This window comes from Bombyx mandarina, chromosome A1 (genome assembly GCF_030267445.1).
Source record: "Bombyx mandarina strain Sakado chromosome A1, ASM3026744v2".
NCBI lineage: Eukaryota > Metazoa > Arthropoda > Insecta > Lepidoptera > Bombycidae > Bombyx > Bombyx mandarina.
The window spans coordinates 18,313,088-18,331,606 of NC_143234.1; the positions used below are offsets into that span (position 1 = coordinate 18,313,088).

Sequence of the window (18,519 nt, forward strand, 5' to 3'; positions counted from 1 at the left end):
TCTTATCTTTTTTTTTGCCCTTGTATCTGTACCTATAAGTCGTACGATCGTGTGTATAATTGTAATAATTAATCGGAGGTTACTTCTATAATCAAACTGGATTGCTCACCCATGTATAAGACTTTTAGCAAAAGAAGTATTTACAGAAATAAAATATTAAAACATCAAAATAGATGATATTCCAAATCTCCGGTTTACCCAATATTAGAAAATGAATGTCTTAATGACCAAAACGATTCGTGCAGTATCAATATGTCACTTAGATCGTTTTTTTGCGATAATAATGATGAATTCATGACAATGGGCTGGCGTAGCAGGAGGTGGAGTCATCAGGGCGATGACCTAGACGACCTTGAGGAACTCTTCGCCAAACTATGGTGAGTGGAATGTACCGTTCGTGACGTAATATCACAAAGAGAAAAGAGGACGCTTTGTATGTATAGTTTTTATTGGCATACAGATATGAACACTGAAACTCATGAGTGCCTTTCGTGATAAGTCGCAGGTTCGAGTCTTGGAACGTACTGCAAACATGTTTTGGTTATCCAAAATGAATTAATATGGCTTGTATTTTCTTCTCTGATTAACTTATATGTATGTTAGCATGTCTAATTAAATAGAATGGACAATAGAATCTTATGGGTTGGTTCCCTTAGTATGGTTTACGATGAAGTCGGGTAACAGAATCATCGACTACCAGACTCAGTTTGGTCACAAAAAATTTATTTTAACAAGTTTCCTTAATTGTTAATTATTCGTGTCTACACGCGTCAAAGCTAACATGTTCTCGAAATAATAAAAAGAATAACTTTAAAGGTTGAATAAAAAAAAAAGTGCATTATATTTTTAAATACGCTAAAGTTTCCGTATATTTATTAAATGTGTATACATTTTCAAGGTAAAAACTTAGCGTCCGAAATTTTACCGGTGTGTATGCAATTTGATTATTTTTCGTATCATTCAGATATCTCATTTCGTATAATTGATGCGCGCAAAACGACAGACCTCTATCCATTCACTTAACACAGTATTTTTATGGACCCCTCCACTGTATCAGCCTAATGGGCCTTCGAGATTTTACGAAGCACTACTCTTGCTAGGTAGGACCAGTGCTAGCACATTCTTTCAGGTTGAGCCTCTTCAGCTCACCTATAAGGTACAGAGTAGTTGGTATAGCCACTAGGGCTACCAGCGAATAGGTAGGGTTAAACGAAATGCATGTTTACGAATGTTTAATATCAAAATTTGTATTGTTGCAGGCCTCACAAAATGATGGTGGAGCCCACCCGGTAAGTCGATACAAATGAATGCTGCTCAGTTATATTATTTACTAGCGGCCCGTTCCGGCTCTGCTCGGTTCTTTAACAAAAATTTCAACGATATTTGACGTTGTTTTATTTTTTAAAACAAAGGAACACTTATTGCGGCATAACTACAATAGTTAGACATATGCTGTTTCGACACTTTTTGTAAATAATAATGTGTTCTATAAAGTCGTAGTACATTATTTTAATCTATCATCCGTTTTAGTAAGGATCTCTATTTCTTTCAAAAAAGATAGCTTCAAGTGTAGCTTCCAAATAGTGAAAGAATTTTTCAAATCGGTTCAGTAGTTTCGGAGCCTATTCAATAGAAACAAACAAACACCTCTTTATAATATTAGTATAGATAACGAGACTTTCAATATACAAAATATTGATGGTATTTTTTTTGTTGTTGTTAAGAAATACATAAAAAATACGTTTTATCCATAATTTAAATCTGCGATGTATTTATTTTCTTCTTCATCGTTCACTCACTGCTGAGGATCGCGACCACATGCTACTTCCCTCCATAGTGTTGGGTAAGGTTGACATGGATGATATGGTATAGACAAACACCAACTGCTTTCTTAACCAGATCTGACCATCTGGCTGGTGTTTTACCAACGGCGCGTTTGCCTTCTATGCGACATAAAATTATGAGTTTCTCTAATTCATGTCTGGGAGAAGACCGCACATGACGTGTCCGAAAAGAAGCTCATAACACGTTGTTCGCAGATAACAGAGAGCCTTTTTGGATGTTTAGCTCTATTAAAATATATAAATAACTGAAAATAAATCAGTGCAATTTTCTCCTCTGTGTCAAAAACAAGTTTGTCAACCGTTTTTTTTTTGTTGTGATGGATATACTAGTGTTACTATACACTATTCACTATGAATTAAAATAATAATAACAAAACAAAATGTAATGGTATTAAATGGACCCAAATAAGGAGATGTGTGTCAGTATTATCGACGAATTTCAATCATTCGCCAAACAACACTAACTACATATTATACTAATAAATTAATTACTTCATAAACCTGGTAATGTAATAACAAAAAAGGATACACGTCTAATTTTATGACGTCATCGCCATTTTTATGCGTACGTGCGAGAGAGATAACTAGATTTCTTCCACACGCATCCTTTAATTTAGAGATGCCTTAAAATTTCTGTTGCATTTAAAAGTAAAATTTCACGTTGTTCTGGTCAGTAAGATTTTTATTTAATATTGTTTCTTTTTGGGTATACAAAATAAAACAGTGGAGATATCCCCATTCTGATTTCCCATACATCTGTTGTTTTCGTGGTGGATGGTAATGAAAATTGGGCAGTATTTTGTTAATTTCACACGATCAGTAGTAATGGCAAAAAAAAAAGATTAAAATCATAATGGCTACATAGGTAAAAATGTTCTCAGCCACATTTCTAGATAATTAGGCATTGGAGAAAAAAATCTGTGATGCGATCGAGGCTTGCACAATCTCGTTTATCTGGGTTTTTTTTTTAATATTTAATTCAATAAGATAAGACGGATATTTTGTAACACTTCTATCGCATTCTTTGCTACAATACAGAAAACGTTTGTGGATATGTACTGTTCGTTTTATAAACGTGTCTGACTTAGTTACCGGTTCGAAAGATGAAATAGCCCTTAAAACGTTGGAATAAAGACTTTTATTTGTATTTTGATTCTAGGAGTATATATGCAATCAAGCGATTATCTTTGCTCTTGGTAATACTAGGGGAATTTTTGGAGGGAACGCGAGGAGTCAAGTTGTGTGATTTGTTTTATTTTGTCTATTTAGTGTTTCTTCAGGTTTAAATGTGTAATAACGGTGGTTTATTAACTGTTTAATATCTGTGAAGGTGTACAAATGTGGGAAAATGAAACGAAGCCGCTGGACGTAATTTCACGGGATCCACCAAAAAGTCCACTGAAAAAATCTGTCATCTCATTTCATTTAATTTCATACCAGTTGATTAATGTCTCAAATTAATCATCTTCATTTCATTTCACTCAATATTATAATTTTTCATAAAAATAAGAATATAAATTAAAATAAGACATGACTTAAAGGTCTTAGTTACCAGGTCATAAAATCCCTTTAAAAAAAAACAATACCAGGGGTACAGCTAAGTAGTCAGGATGAAGGTGGTTCTAATGGGAATGGTGGGATGAGATGAAAGAAAGTTCGACATTTCAAACGACTTGTCCAGAGCACTCCCCGTGGAACTTACGGTATCAAATCCTGCGGTGCGGGCTCTTCCTGTATCTAGAGGTTCCGAACCAATCCTTTATGATATCGATCTCAAGTTTCAAGTTGTGCTGTGGCCCTTGGGCTCGACAATCAGTTAACATTCCAACGACCGTGAACTCGTCGTCTGCTCCTTTACTCCAATAAAGAGAGTGAATTTATGTTACGTCGTAATAATAAAATCCTGAAACACGGTCATTAACAAAGTCATAATTTGCTTACAGAGTGTGAGCAAGCCAACAAAAGCCGAGCTGTAAATTTATACTTTTTAAACGGCTTGGGAGCACACGAAACCTAATGTACGCTAAGAATGGTTTTAAAGTATTTTTCTTCGGTTTTCGCTTTCGATTTTTTTTTCCACCTATGCTGATAGCCTTGAGAGGCTATTTCAGCTTCACCCTAAGGTGTAGGTGAACTCACGGGGCTCAAACCGGAGCGTTGCTAACACTGTCCCTAGCAAGAGCTTCGCAGAATCTACCACCGGATGGGAAACGCGACCCACTTAGAAGATCCGGCGAGAAAATCAGTGGGCTGTGTCTGTGGGGTCGGTTATTTAGACATTATAGAAATGCTCTGTTTTTTATATCAAATAAATGTTACCTGCGTCTTAGGTCGTATGAACAAGGAAAGTGTCAATGAACTTTTCTAAAGTGTTACGTAATTTTTCCAAAGATATTAAAACAGTTTCCCGTGGGAGTGAAATGTTTTTTTCGGGATAAAATATTGTCTATATCGCTCTGCTGACCTACAAATATCACTGCAAAAGAATCGTGTCAGTCCGTTGCTTTGTCTCTAAATTAAAGAAGGACAAACAAACACATAAACTAAGAAATAAACACGCTTTCGCGCTTATTATAATAGAATGGATGGTGGAAATGGAAGATTATTGTGCGCGGAACAAGGCTGAGCAATGAGATGCTTAAGAATGCTCAATAAAAGTGAGATGTTTGTAAATTTATTGGTTACCTCGATCTTTGAACTTTCCCTTTTCAATTATGTTAAAGGCTATAATTTCCTTTTAACTTTTACTATACATATGTGTATAAATATTATTTGTTTGCTATTAATACCAACAGATCAAGACAAGACCGTCACACTCTGCCTTCGCCGCGCTCGAGTACTTAGGTCATATTGCTTGGAAAACACCCGATAGCCTAGAGCAGGGATTCCCAAACTTATTTTGTTTACTGCCCACTTTGAGAATAAATTATTTTTTAGCGTCCCCATTTTATCACCTACTGTATGACCACTACAGCGAGAGCTCAGTCGGTATCTAAGAGTCCTCTTAGATAAAATTACAAATCGCCCCTAAACTTCTACACAGTGTCCCCAATTTTTTTTCTGGGTCTCTTACCGCCCCCCTTTAGGCCTGCAGCGCATGTGGTTCGACCAAATCCGCACCACACTAGAGATCCCATTCCACGACGCCCTTCATGGAGCCAATGATCGGAGGCGCTGCGCTGGAGGGACATTACAAGAAGTAAAATCTTGTCGAAATATGATTGATGGTCGCGACCCTCAGTGGTGAGGAAACAACGCGAGGAGCAGAAAATAAACTGCATATAGAAATACGTACTGGTAATAGATTGTAGGACTGTAAGCGAAGACTGAGTGTGTAATTGAATCACGACAAACGGATTAAATATGTTACAATATGCGTATATACCTTGTATGTACTACGTATGCATATGTATATTTGAATGTTTGTGAGTTATGCGCGCCAAATATTCGATTCAGTTTTCACTTTTCTTTATTTATTTAAATTATTTAAATCGAACGATGCACGTTTTTTAACGATACAGCCCTTAAGTGCTTAAGTTCGTAATTAAACGAATTTTACATACGAATTCGCATTAATTAATATACTGTCCGCTTTTTATTTATATATCAATGTTTTGATTGCGAAAAGTAATAATGGAAAAGATAAACACGATAAAATATATTTAATATTAAACATCACACGAGCGTGCTGAAAGCGCCCTGTCGCGTGATAAGCGGCCCCGCAAGATTAAATAAAATACAAGTTATAAAGTTAGACAGAGACGGACAAGCGAGACGCTTAAAACGTTTTAATATAGAGAGAGATGGAGAATGTCGAGCGTGTGCCGCTTTCGAAGTCGGCCGTGACCTGTGAAAGTAAACACCAAACATCATAGAGCTTAAATTTTTTTTTTAAATAATCAAACATAAATTACACTGCACACATACAATAATGGCGTATTTTATTTCTGTCACATTCATACAGATATATTACAAACGCCCCGCTCCGGCTCCGCTCGGGTCTTTAACAAAAATTCCAATGATATTTGACGCTGTTTTATTTTTTTTAATAAAAGAACACTTATTGCGGCATAAATATTATAGTTAGATATATGCTGTCGCGACACTTTTTGTAAATAATAATGTGTTTTACAAAGTCGTAGTACATTATTTTATTCTATCATCAACAGTTTTCGCAGGGCACGCGATGTAAAGAATATTTTAGGTAATTTTTTTACACCTTGGGATACATTATTGGAGTTTTAGTAAGGATTCCTAATTTTTTTCAAAAAAGATTGTATATAGCCTATGTCACTCGGGAATAGTGTAGCTTCCAAACAGTGAAAGAATTTTTCAAATCGGTTCAGTAGTTTCGGAGCCTATTCAATACAGACAAGCAAACAAATCTTTCCTCTTTATAATATTAGTATAGATAATTAGAAATGTTTCGAAGTAGTATCAACGCAGAATTTGAAATAGTACCCCAATCTTTCAGTAGATAGAGCTAGTTGACATTGACATTATTATGGTTAAAAAAAATTTTTAAGTTTTTATAAATTTTTTGTCGTATTTTTGTACCCTATCTGGGCAGTGTAATTAATACCTACCGATAAAACCTAATAAGATACAAAATAAACCAACAGACATAGCCCACTGAGCTTCCCGCCGGATCTTCATCATAGTGGGTAGCGATTTCGATTTGGTGGTAGATTCTGTGCTACTCTTGCTGGGGCTACTGTTAGAAATTCTCTCAGGTTGAGCCCCGTAAGTTCGTCTGTCAGTCCGGAGAAGCTGGAATAGTCCCTTGAGGCTACCGGCGATTAGGAAAAAACCATATTATGAAATACATTCTTCAATGATTTCTTCAACAACATTATATTATATAGAACAATAAACAAGGGGCCTATTCTGAGTAGAGTTCACAAGAAAAAGGTGCATCTGATCAATCACGTCATCTTCATTTTTTCGTCTCGTTTTCATTCGCCATTTTTTGTCTCGTTCACTTTTATTGATCTAGTGCTATGCGAGAAAGAGACAATCTTCATAGTTGACCTCAAAGTGCTCGTGCGGTTTCGATACCGTTGCTCTTTGTGTATTATTACTTCACTCATTCGGGTAGTTTGATTTTAAATAAACGAACTATTTCCGAAGATTTTGTAATAATTTAAAGACATATATTGTTATATTATAATATAACTAAAACTTGTAATTTCATAAATAATTCGCCAGGTCAACCAGGTTACATTTAAATTTCAAATTTAGCTAATTTTCAAATTATGAAATATTTTTTTGTCGTACATTCAAATGAGATTTAAAAAAACGAAATTAGTGTAACCATCGCTGTGACGAACGTTAAATATACCTATTAATAAAGTATTTTTGTTTCTGGAATATTCGCGCGGTTAATTCATTATGTAAACATCTGGTCCGATTGACTCTGTGGTGCAGTACTTAGCGCCTCTGACTGTTGCACCCGAGGGTCGTGGGTTCGATTCCCACATCGGGCAAACATTCGTGTGGTCAACAGGTTTGTTTGCTCTTTTTCTGGGTGGTTATTATTTATATATGTATATATTTAAATGTATATAAGTATGTATGTCAGTCACTGGTTCCTATAACACAGGAAATCCTAATTTGGGGTCGGATAACGGTGTGTGATTGATTCCCAATTATTTATTTGATTTGGTGGTATAGTATAACCTAAAAAAATCCCGATAATACCAATAATATACCTAATTGAGATAGTTTGGACTCGGCCGCATAAATCCATCGACCATTAATAAACAAACGGACACACCAGACAAATATTTATTTATTTTTTATTAAAATATAATGTAATTTTTTTTTCTTAATAAAATATATATTTTATTATGAATAGGAGACATAAATTTTTAATCCGAAGGACGCGATATAAATTCTGATTTTTGATGTTGTTGATTCTAGATTTATTTGAATCGTTTAGTTTTATTTTAAATTAATTCTAAATAATATAAATTAATTTAAAATAATTTTATATTAAATTACTTCGGAGTTCTCCTAAGCTAAAAGTCAACTTAATATAGCATATTACAGGTATTGTGACGTCACGTAAATATTGTTTAAGAGACGATCGTTAGCTGCGTGAATGGTCGTGCATTACTTTCAAATTTACTTTTCTAATAAAGCATTTAAATATAGTAACTGTATTTTTGATACGATTGACTAGTTCGACGAGAACAGTGGTCGGTGCTTGGGGTGCTTAATAGCACCGAGAATGAATCGGGAGGATCCGATAGTAACACCTTTGGGCGACATCAGCTTTGTGTTGCATTCGAAGAGAATTCTCTTCTATTACTGCGTGTAGATGGCGTTAGAAACACGGGGTGCAAAATAAAATGTTTCTCAGATCGTCTATCTAAATTTTTAACAACAATAAAACTTAATTGTCATGTTCATTGATTATGGATGATAGGTAAAATATTTCTTTGACTAAAGAGATTGGATTTTTTTTTTGTGATTATCCTGATACTGTATTTATTTCATTTTGCATATTTTTTATCTCTTATCATAATCGACAATGAATTCCATTCAAAATCTTTAGAATATTAATTCTCTACAATTCGTGTACTCTATGTTTCATCTATAATATTAATACGTGAAGTAAAAGCTTTGTATCCCTTTTTACGAATATTGCGCAGACAGAGGAGTATGAAATTTCCCACACTTAAAGAGAATATAGAGAAGGAGTGCACAATGCTAATATTTTTTTTAAATAATGCATAAAAGATACATTAAATCAATAAAGAAAGCATTACACACACTGCCATGTACTTGACACACACACATATTATTATGTATAATATATACTCTTTGTTTATTGTCAAACTTTAGTTAATGCTTAAAGTCTGTGATCAAATTGAAAATAGGTTAATATTGTTTATCTTTAAAATTATTTGTCTATAATGTAGTCTTGGCGAAATCTGTGATTATAGAAGTATAATACTCGTAGTCTTTGACAATATAACCCTAATAATGTTCAAACTTATATAATCTCAATTAATTAAAGTCGATTTTCGACTACTGCGGGACCACTAGTCGACTTAATTTGGTTTTAACGACTCGAGTGTGGCTTGTGACGTCTAATGACGTTTATTAATGAGTCGCTCTCTGCAACTACTGGTCGTGAAAGTGCCGACTATAAATAGGACTTGTTTGTGGCCCAGGGCACGCATCACCGGCTCGCTGGTACAATATGATTTGAATTAAAATATATGTTTCATCTGTTTTTACTTTATTTTATTGCTTAGTTGGGTGGACGAGCTCACAGCCCACCTGGTGTTAAGTGGTTACTGGAGCCCATAGACATCTACAACGTAAATGCGCCACCCACCTTGAGATATAAGTTCTAAGGTCTCAGGTATAGTTACAATGGCTGCCCCACCCTTCAAACCGAAAAGCATTACTTCACGGCAGAAATAGGCGGGGTGGTGGTACCTACCCGTGCGGACTCACAAGAAGTCCTACCACCAGTGATTACGCAAATTATAATTTTGCGGGTTTGATTTTTATTACACGATGTTATTCCTTCACCATGGAAGTCAATCGTGAACATTTGTTAAGTACGTATTTCATTAGAAAAATTGGTACCCGCCTGCGGGATTCGAACACCGGTGCATCGCTACATACGAATGCACCGGACGTCTTATCCTGTAGGCCACGACGACTTGCATTACTTGAAAATAAAAAGTTACAGATTTCGCATGGTAAATTATCTTGTGGTAAAGGTGTTCTTAAAATTTTAATTGCGACTTGTCTACGACTCGTGAAGAATCCGTGAAAATAGCATCGTTGGTATTAGTTCTCTGATGTCTATGAGCTCCTAAAACAGTTTGAGAGTAGATGAGCTCTTCTATGTGAATAACAAAGTAGCTATTGCGGTTTATGGACATCATTATTGACCAGGGTCAAAACCGAACCGTCGCCTACCTATCAATTCTAATAGTTTTCCACAATACTAAATATTTAAAACAACCGACGCGGATAGATTTAACGGCCGTCTGGTGTAGTGGTAAGTGACATGGTCACTACACAAGGGGTCGCGGGTTCGAATCCCGCCAAGGGAGGATATTTGTATGATAAATATAAATATGTCTTTTCCAGGGTTATGGATGTATATTAAATATATGTATGTGTATAATAAAAATATTACATTTATTTCCGTTATCTGGTACCTGTAACACAAGTTCTTTACGAACTTATCACGGGACCAATTAACGTGGCGTGATTGTTAGTAAATATTTATTTATTATTATAGATACCTTTAATCAAATATTAAATTGTATTTACCATCAATAAATTAAGTTAAAGAAACACTGCACTAATAATCGCTTTAAGAAAAAAAAACTCCTGAACCAACATGAATTGTTTTATTATGAATTTTTAACCGCAAGCTATCGTTATTTGTTCAACACAGAAAATATATTGTATATTATGAGTCATTACAAAACTTCACACTGAACAATGCAGTGCAATATTAAATTCGATAATTTCAACAGCTGGTTGGTTTTGTCTAACGGTCGCATGACACATAATTAGAACGGAAGTAATCTACAATAAAAAATATATCAATACAGGTACGTACATTTACGAGTTGACTATGCCGGGACGTGCCCATTGAAACCTGACCAATAAACCGCGATGGATGTAATTAGATGTGTGATGTAGTCGTCGTGGCCTAAAGGATAAGACGTCCGATGCATTCGTATGTAGCGATGCACCGGTGTTCGAATCCCGCAGGCGGGTACCAATTTTTCTAATGAAATTCGTACTCAACAAATGTTCACGATTGACTTCCACGGTGAAGGAATAACATCGTGTAATAAAAAACAAACCCGCAAAATTATAATTGGCGTAATCACTGGTGGTAGGACCTCTTGTGAGTCCGCACGGGTAGGTACCACCACCCCGCCTATTTCCGCCGTGAAGCAGTAATGCGTTTCGGTTCGAAGGGTGGGGTAGCCGTTGTAACTATACTGAGACCTTAGAACTTATATCTCGAGGTGGGTGGCACATTTACGTTGTAGATGTCTATGGGTTCCAGTAACCACTTAACACCAGGTGGGCTGTGAGCTCGTCCATCCATATAAGCAATAAAAAAAAAAAAACGTGCAAAAGCAATTGCAATCGATTACCAAAGTTTATAATAAAAAGCATTTTTAAGTCTTATTGATAACCCAAACGTTCTCTTCTGTTCCGGCTAATGGAAATTAATGTTTTTGAAAAAATAAACAAAAAAAAATACTGACGGCTCACAGCATATTTGAGTGATTGAACGTAGCGTCTTACCTATAAAGCCATAAACGCTTTAGTAATTAAAACGAAGCTTTATAATGATTGAAGGAAATTTTTGTTTATTTTAATTTATTTAGTAAAATAAAATATTAAATACATTTAACGGTTGTTTACTTTCATTTTGTTTTTTACAAAAATAATAAATATTAGCTTCTAAAGTATATTTATTTTGTTGTGAGTAATAACTTGATAACGGTACGGGGAAATAACAAAGTTATTATCTACCTTCATTGAAAATAAACGATGAATATTAGGATAGTAGTTCCAAAGAAAATATTAATGAGATATTCTTAAAAAGAGATAATTATCTTTAATTTTACTGACCTGATTTCAGTTATTTGAAATTCCAATTTCGGCTTGAAGGACGGAGCAGCTTTTGTACTATAAAATTGAGACTTAAAACTCATGTCTCAAGGTGGGTGGCGGCATTTACGTTGTCTATGCCTATAGGCTCCGGTAGCTAATAAATACAAGAAGGGCCGTTAGCTCGACCGTAAAAATGAAAAGAATCGCGCTAACGATATTTTCAAGGTAATCTTGCATACATATATATGTACAAGATCCGAACAACAATAATATATGGACCGTAGTCCGTAGGTCTACCGAGAAAAAGCAGCCGTTTGATGAAAACCCTTGTTTCCTATCTCCCTGAGTAGAAACGTCCTGTTCTTCGCATCTATAGTTCCATCTGGTTTTTCCTTTGCTTACCTAATGTTTAGATAAACATAAATAATGTACACTTTAATTTTATATTGTAAGTGATTTGCATGTTTAGATGATAGACCATGTTATGAATTTAAAAAAAATCACCAATTGTATTATTATATTATTTTGATTCATATGCCTTATATTATTTTGATTGATAAAAATAACAATATTCAGAAGTTACTGTATATAGTTCTCCGAACTCCTTTGTTTGAAGTGTGAATATTCAATGATATTTTCCTCGTAACAGTCCATACTATTTCACTGGCGGCCTCTTGGATAAATTCGGATAATCTCATTCATTTCTCAGCGGTCGGTTGGAGGTTCCTCGCGCTTGGTTTAATGATTCGCGGTAAACAAGGAAACAATACTTGAATAAATATATAATTTAAAAATAAAAACCAAAGCGACGATAGCTACGTGACAATTAAGGGTTTCTCGTATCAGTTCGTGACAATTTTGGTCCTAACGTGTTCAATGCGATTTCACATATTGCTCATTTATTTGTGTATTGATTAGGAAACTCTTTGTAATGAAGCTTATCAATGGCATTTGTCATAAACGAGAGATATCTCTTACTTATACATTATACAAGATATACTTGTTTGGAATAGTCGAAGGACTGTTTAGATAGCTTGAACTAACAGTATAACACTCACAGAAATTGTCAACTGCGTCGATTGGAAAATGCTGAATTTCATCAAATTCACATGGTATGCGATTTCAAATACAAGAGGACTTTTTGGCGGGAACGCGAGGAATGAAGTTTTTTTTTTTTTATTGCTTAGATGAGTGGACGAGCTCACAGCCCACCTGGTGTTAAGTGGTTACTGGAGCCCATAGACATCTACAACGTAAATGCGCCACCCACCTTGAGATATAAGTTCTAAGGTCTCAATTATAGTTACAACGGCTGCCCCACCCTTCAAACCGAAACGCATTACTGCTTCACGGCAGAAATAGGCAGGGTGGTGGTACCTACCCGTGCGGACTCACAAGAGGTCCTACCACCAGTAATAATCTGTGATTTGTTTTATTTTGTCTATATAGTGTTTCTTGGGGTTTAAATATGTAATAACGGTGGTTCATTAACTGTTTAATATCAGTGAAAGTGCACAAATGTGGAAAAGTGAAACAATGCCACTAGACGTAGCTTCTCGGGATCCTCCAAAAAGTCGACTGAAAAAATCTCAGTAAAGGACCACCATTTTACTGAGATTATATTTCATGCTATATCATCTCATTTCATTTAATTTCATCTCAGTTGATTAATGTCTCAAATTAATCAATCATCTTCATGTCATTTCACTCCATATTATAATTTTTTAATTTTTCATAAAAATATAAATTAAAATAAGATATGACTTAAAGGTCTTAGTTACCAGGTCATAAAATCCCTAAAAAAATAATCAATTTCTAATGGGGACGTTGAATTGAACACAATTAAAATACTAGACTAGTTTGTACAGTGTCGTGTAGTACGGTCGTAAGTGGAATGATAACATAAAATAGTGGAATAATAAACATTATTTTTTACCTTCGTTTGCAGTACCGTCTTTTTTATAAGTCTCGTCAAGCTCCCTGACAATTGACTTACATGTCCTTACGGATCCATCAGATGTAATAACCCTTGCATTAGACACCTTTAGCTCTAACACTAGGAGTAGGGACCCTGGTAACCGTACTCGTCGAACTCGGCAAAGAGTTCGACGTGCAACCTAACCTAAGCATCAGCCCGCTGAGTTTCTCGCCGGATCTTCTCAGCGGGTCGCGATTCCGATCCGGTAGTAGATTCATTCGCGAAACAGCTACTCTTGGGTTGTTAGTTCTCATATGGAGGCGTTCGGGTAGCTGTTAGCAAATCCCACCCCTCCTGGCTCGCCCACCTGCCCTGGTGAAACTGGAAAGGCCTCCGGGCCACCAGTAAATCCTCAAACATAAAAAAAAACAATTGACTTCGTAATGAGCTCGAAAATACAGCATTTTTAATGCACTTTCGATTATAATTCAGTTCATATTTGTTTTGTCATTAATTGGCACATTTAGGTCGAACTAACATCAACGCAACATGTTAGCGATTCATAACTCGCCCACGTTTTCTTTGCTGTCTAGAATAAGCACTTTTAATATTCCAATTTAATAAGCTAAGACTGTGTTATACATTAACGGCCTGAATAAATGTAATAGTCGGAAGAAAAAACTTTAGGGAAAAGCTTGCTGCATTCGCAGTTCTTAGGAAAGATTTTGTTATTTTCGTTGATTATTTAATGATAATCAGGTGCCAGTTATATTCACCGTTGGGTACTAACGAAGAATAAAATAGTATGGTGAGTGGTCTGCTTCGCTCAAGGCTATCAGCAATGTTAGGTTCACAGCCGTTCTGGTTGCAGTGTTGACCGCGGTAACCCCCTTACCACATCCGGGTTCTGACCTCGAAGGAGAACAGACGCTTGGGTGAAGAGTGCAGGGGAGTGGGTAGAGCCCTGAAAACATCTTTGGGCCCGCGGTCTCGCAGTCGCGGATCAGTCCCACATACCACGCGTGCCCCCTAGGCGCGGGGACCTTGTAGGAGGTTCGACCCCGGCCAGAAAAAAAAGGGTCACAGCCGTTATCTACAGTTGATGAATCTACCCCTTTTTTATTGCCCTTGATGTTAGACGAGCATACGGCCCACATGACAGTGAGTAGTTACCGTCGCCCATGGACTTCAACAATGCCAAGAGGAGAGTCAAGCCGCTACCTACCGTTAAATATTTGTTTCAATGTCAAAAGATAATTTCTCAACTCAACTCATTTAATTTATTAAATAAAGTCTGAAACTGCAGAATAATCTCTTATTATATTTATAATGACGTGGAGGCAGACAGATGATGTCAACTGGCGACTGCATGTTATCTTCCTCAAATATTAGTTCGACCGACCGCACTCACAATATAATACTGTTTATTATACTACAAAAGACCTTGAAAGAATATTGACTTATAAGTTATTAGATGTCAAGGTTTATTTTATTTTTTACGATAAAGGAATAAACGGCACACACGATGTGAAACGGTATTAGCGGTGTCAGGACCTTGCCACTGCGTACTGACAAATACCTACTCTATTATTTTTATTTTATACTCTCAGTCTATTGAAATGCCCAATAAGTTTTTTTTATTTTTTTCAAAGACAAAGGGAATCTTAGTTCTGAAACCTTACACGTACCGAAATCGTATTTTTAAAAAAAAAAAAAAAGCGTAAACCGTACGTTCACCTCTTGTGAGTCCGCATGGGTAGGTACCACCACCCCGCCTATTTCTGCCGTGAAGCAGTAATGCGTTTCGGTTTGAAGGGTGGGGTAGCCGTTGTAACTATACTGAGACCTTAGAACTTATATCTCAAGGTGGGTGGCGCATTTACGTCGTAGATGTCTATGGGCTCCAGTAACCACTTAAAACCAGGTGGGCTGTGAACTCGTCTACCCATATAAGCAATAAAAAAAAATAACTATAAAATAATTTAACAAAAGGTTAGATCGCAAATTCGAGATTGAGTCATCCTGTCTTTCGGTTTTTCTGTAAGAATGTAAGTCAGTGCGTAAGTAAAGTGTGTTCAGGAGAGCTCAACATCGACACTGTTTTGATTTTAGATTCGACGATGTAGCGTAGTGAGTATTATGTATTCATAGTAGAGCTAAGGTCATTTCACTATCATCCATACCTAAGTACATGATTTTGGCTCGAGATTGAATGATTCATGTCAAAGAAATGACTCCCAATGACGAACCCTTGAAGGAATTCATGACTAGCGAACGAAAAGAATGCCGCCGTGAATTGCTGTCTAGTGTGCGTGAACAAGACGGCCACTGTGCGACAGAGAAGGACGATTTACGGGCAATATTATGATGTTACAAAATACACTGTATTTGGGAAGAATCATCATGGTCATAATAAAATGAACTTAGAATGCAGTTTGTTGAGTTACATTTAAGATGTACAAAATGTACATAAATAAGATGTAAAATTGACGTGGGTAATCGGCACCCGAGTTTGTTTTGTTAGGTATATTATTTTACTTGTATGTCTGATATTAGTGCCCATTTTTCCGTCATTTTACGAATGCTCGGTATTTATCGCAAAAACAATCAAGCATCCGGATTATTATTATTTTTCTTCTATTGTGTAATGCGTGTAAAGTGGTTATCGAAAACCATGAAATAGCGTGAATGCCTTAACTCATCTTGAAACAGTCGAAATTGTATTGTGTGATGGTTGCTCAAACCGAAACGCGAGATACAGCATTAGGCAGAGTGGAAATACCTACCTACTTCTAGTGATATTACGAGCATGACTGGTAAACACAGAGGGCTCAAATCACACGCCGCCCCCAATTAAATTTGATGGAAACTAGGCGTGTGTGACTGTGTCTGAAAATTAACATTAGCTCAAGGTTGACTAGCCCAATGAATTCGTATCGAGTATGTGCCGATGTTCGAATCCCGCGGGCAGGTGCCAATTGTTTAAATGAAATACGTATTTAACACATGTTCACGAATTACTTCCACGATGAAGGAATAACATTGTGCAATAAAAATCAACTGTACCAATTCAACCAAGTTCAATTCACCCCATTCGGAGACTCGCCCCAGAGAGTTCTCCACTTCAGACACAAGTTTTGATCGTCTCTCTTGCACCACGCTCCGAGAGAGACTCTGATGGCCGATATATCGCGCATCCCCCGTGCTATCATCTGCATAGCAATGCATGCCATCAATAGACAGCATGTCATTGATATACAGGATGAAAAGCGTGGGGGAGAGCACCGAACCTTGTGGAACGCCAGCGTTAATGGTCATGGTATCAGAACAGTCACCGTCTACAACGACCGTGATGCTCCGCCCATCCAAAAAGCTAGCGATCCACTTGCAGAGACCCTCGGGGATTCCGTAAGATGGTAACTTCGATAGAAGTGCCCTATGCCAGACCCTGTCGAAGGCCTTCGCGATATCAAGGCTCACAGCAAGAGCCTCGCCCTTGCTCTCCAAGGCTTCAGCCCACCTGTGAGTAAGGTATACAAGAAGATCGCCAGCTGAGCGACCGTGACGGAAACCGTACTGTCGGTCACTGATCAGCTGGCGATCTTCAAGATACTTCAGGAGTTGTGTATTTATAATTCGCTCCATCACCTTGGAAAGCAAGGAAGTTATCGCGATAGGCCTGTAGCTCGATGGGTCCGACCGGTCACCCTTCTTGGGGATAGGGTGGACATGAGCAGTCTTCCATGAAAACGGAACCTTGTTAGTGCAATAAGAGAGGCGATACAAACGCGTTAGCGCAGGTGTCAGCTCAGGGGCGCACGTTTTCAGAACCACTGCGGGGATGCCGTCTGGCCCACTCGACTTATGAACGTCCAGGAGTCGGAGCTCCCGCCTGACTGCACATTGTGTGAAGCAGATATCCGGCAGGGAGCTATCACACCGGGGGATGCTCGGTGGTGTGGCACCCCCGTCGTCCACAGTCGAGTTCGAGGCGAAGAGTTTGACCAGAAGGTCAGCCTTCTCTTTCGCGCTGTGGGCCAGATTGTCATCGGACTTGCGCAGTGGTGGGAGACTAGACCTGCAAAAGTTTCCTTCTGCAGCTTTGGCGAGCGACCAAAAAGCACGGCTCCCGGAGGGATAGCTCTTCAATCGCTCGCCAACTCTAGCAACGTGCTCCGACTTCGCCTTGGCAATTACCTTCTTGTAGGACCTGGAAGCGGCGTTATATTTCCGCCTTTCCCCTGAGATATTAGGATCCCGACGTCTCCTGGCATTATCCCATGCCACGTATGCGGACCGCTTGAGGTGTGCAGCATCCCTGCTGGCATTGTTATACCAGGGTCTGCTGCGACCCCCAACGGGCACTTCAGAGGAGGGAATGAACAATTCCATCCCCTGGAGCACCACGTCTTTAAGTCGGTCCGCACAGACGTCAGGATCAGCAGAGGAAAAGCAGAACCGCCCCCATGGGTAGGATGCGTAAAATTCACGCAATCCATCCCAATCTGCTGACATATACCGCCAAACTCTTCGATACCCGGTCGTCGTTCGACGATCAGGACGAGAGAGTGGTACGGCAGCACGAATAAGGCAGTGATCAGACGATCCAAGCGTATATCAACTGTTGTATGATAAAACTTGGACTAACTCATGTCTCAAGGTGGACAGCGGTATTAATGTTGTTGATGTCTATACTATAGACCATATTACCAGATCCTATAGACTCTATAGGATCTGGTAAGCAGAAGCTGGGCCGTGAGCTCCTCCACCCATTTAAGTAATAAAAAAAAAAACGAATAGCCGTCAGAACATCATCATTGTAGTAGGATCCCTCGACTACAAATATGCCGCTCCGGTAAATAAACGTCCACGCCTGTTTTAAGTTCGTCTTAGCAAAATTTTAATATAGAGATTATGTTCGGAAGGTTTACGTAATTACAATTAAAATTCAATGTCAACACGTTGTCTAACATTACCTTGACAATGACAGCTGATGCTGACACTAAACACTTGACATGAGGTTTTTGTCACGAATTAGTTATTCATATTATACAGTTATTACGTAGGTAGGTACCAAGTTTCGCGGTTTTTTGCGTATTGAAGTGGAAACAAAAACATTAAACTATTTACATTTCTTTGTAG

At 37.6% G+C, this 18,519-nt stretch overlaps 2 protein-coding genes across 6 annotated transcripts in view; one reads left to right on the plus strand and one right to left on the minus strand.

The window, feature by feature from the left end:
- The window catches only part of LOC114242736 (xibalbin-1), a 481,172-nt gene that overhangs the window by 386,318 nt on the left and 76,335 nt on the right, over window positions 1–18,519 (minus strand). The gene's annotated exons all lie outside the window — the stretch shown is intronic.
- The window catches only part of lilli (AF4/FMR2 family member lilliputian), a 313,418-nt gene that overhangs the window by 114,909 nt on the left and 179,990 nt on the right, over window positions 1–18,519 (plus strand). For 3 of the 5 annotated variants that reach the window (XM_089740009.1, XM_089740006.1, XM_028173976.2), the window contains exon 2: window positions 1,260–1,289. The exons of 1 other annotated variant lie outside the window; for it this stretch is intronic. In XM_089740009.1, coding sequence (XP_089596135.1) covers window positions 1,260–1,289 — 30 coding nt within the window. Of the gene's footprint in view, window positions 1–285; window positions 378–1,259; window positions 1,290–18,519 lie in introns of those variants that run through there. One more of the 5 variants, XM_089740007.1, reaches the window with a different exon arrangement.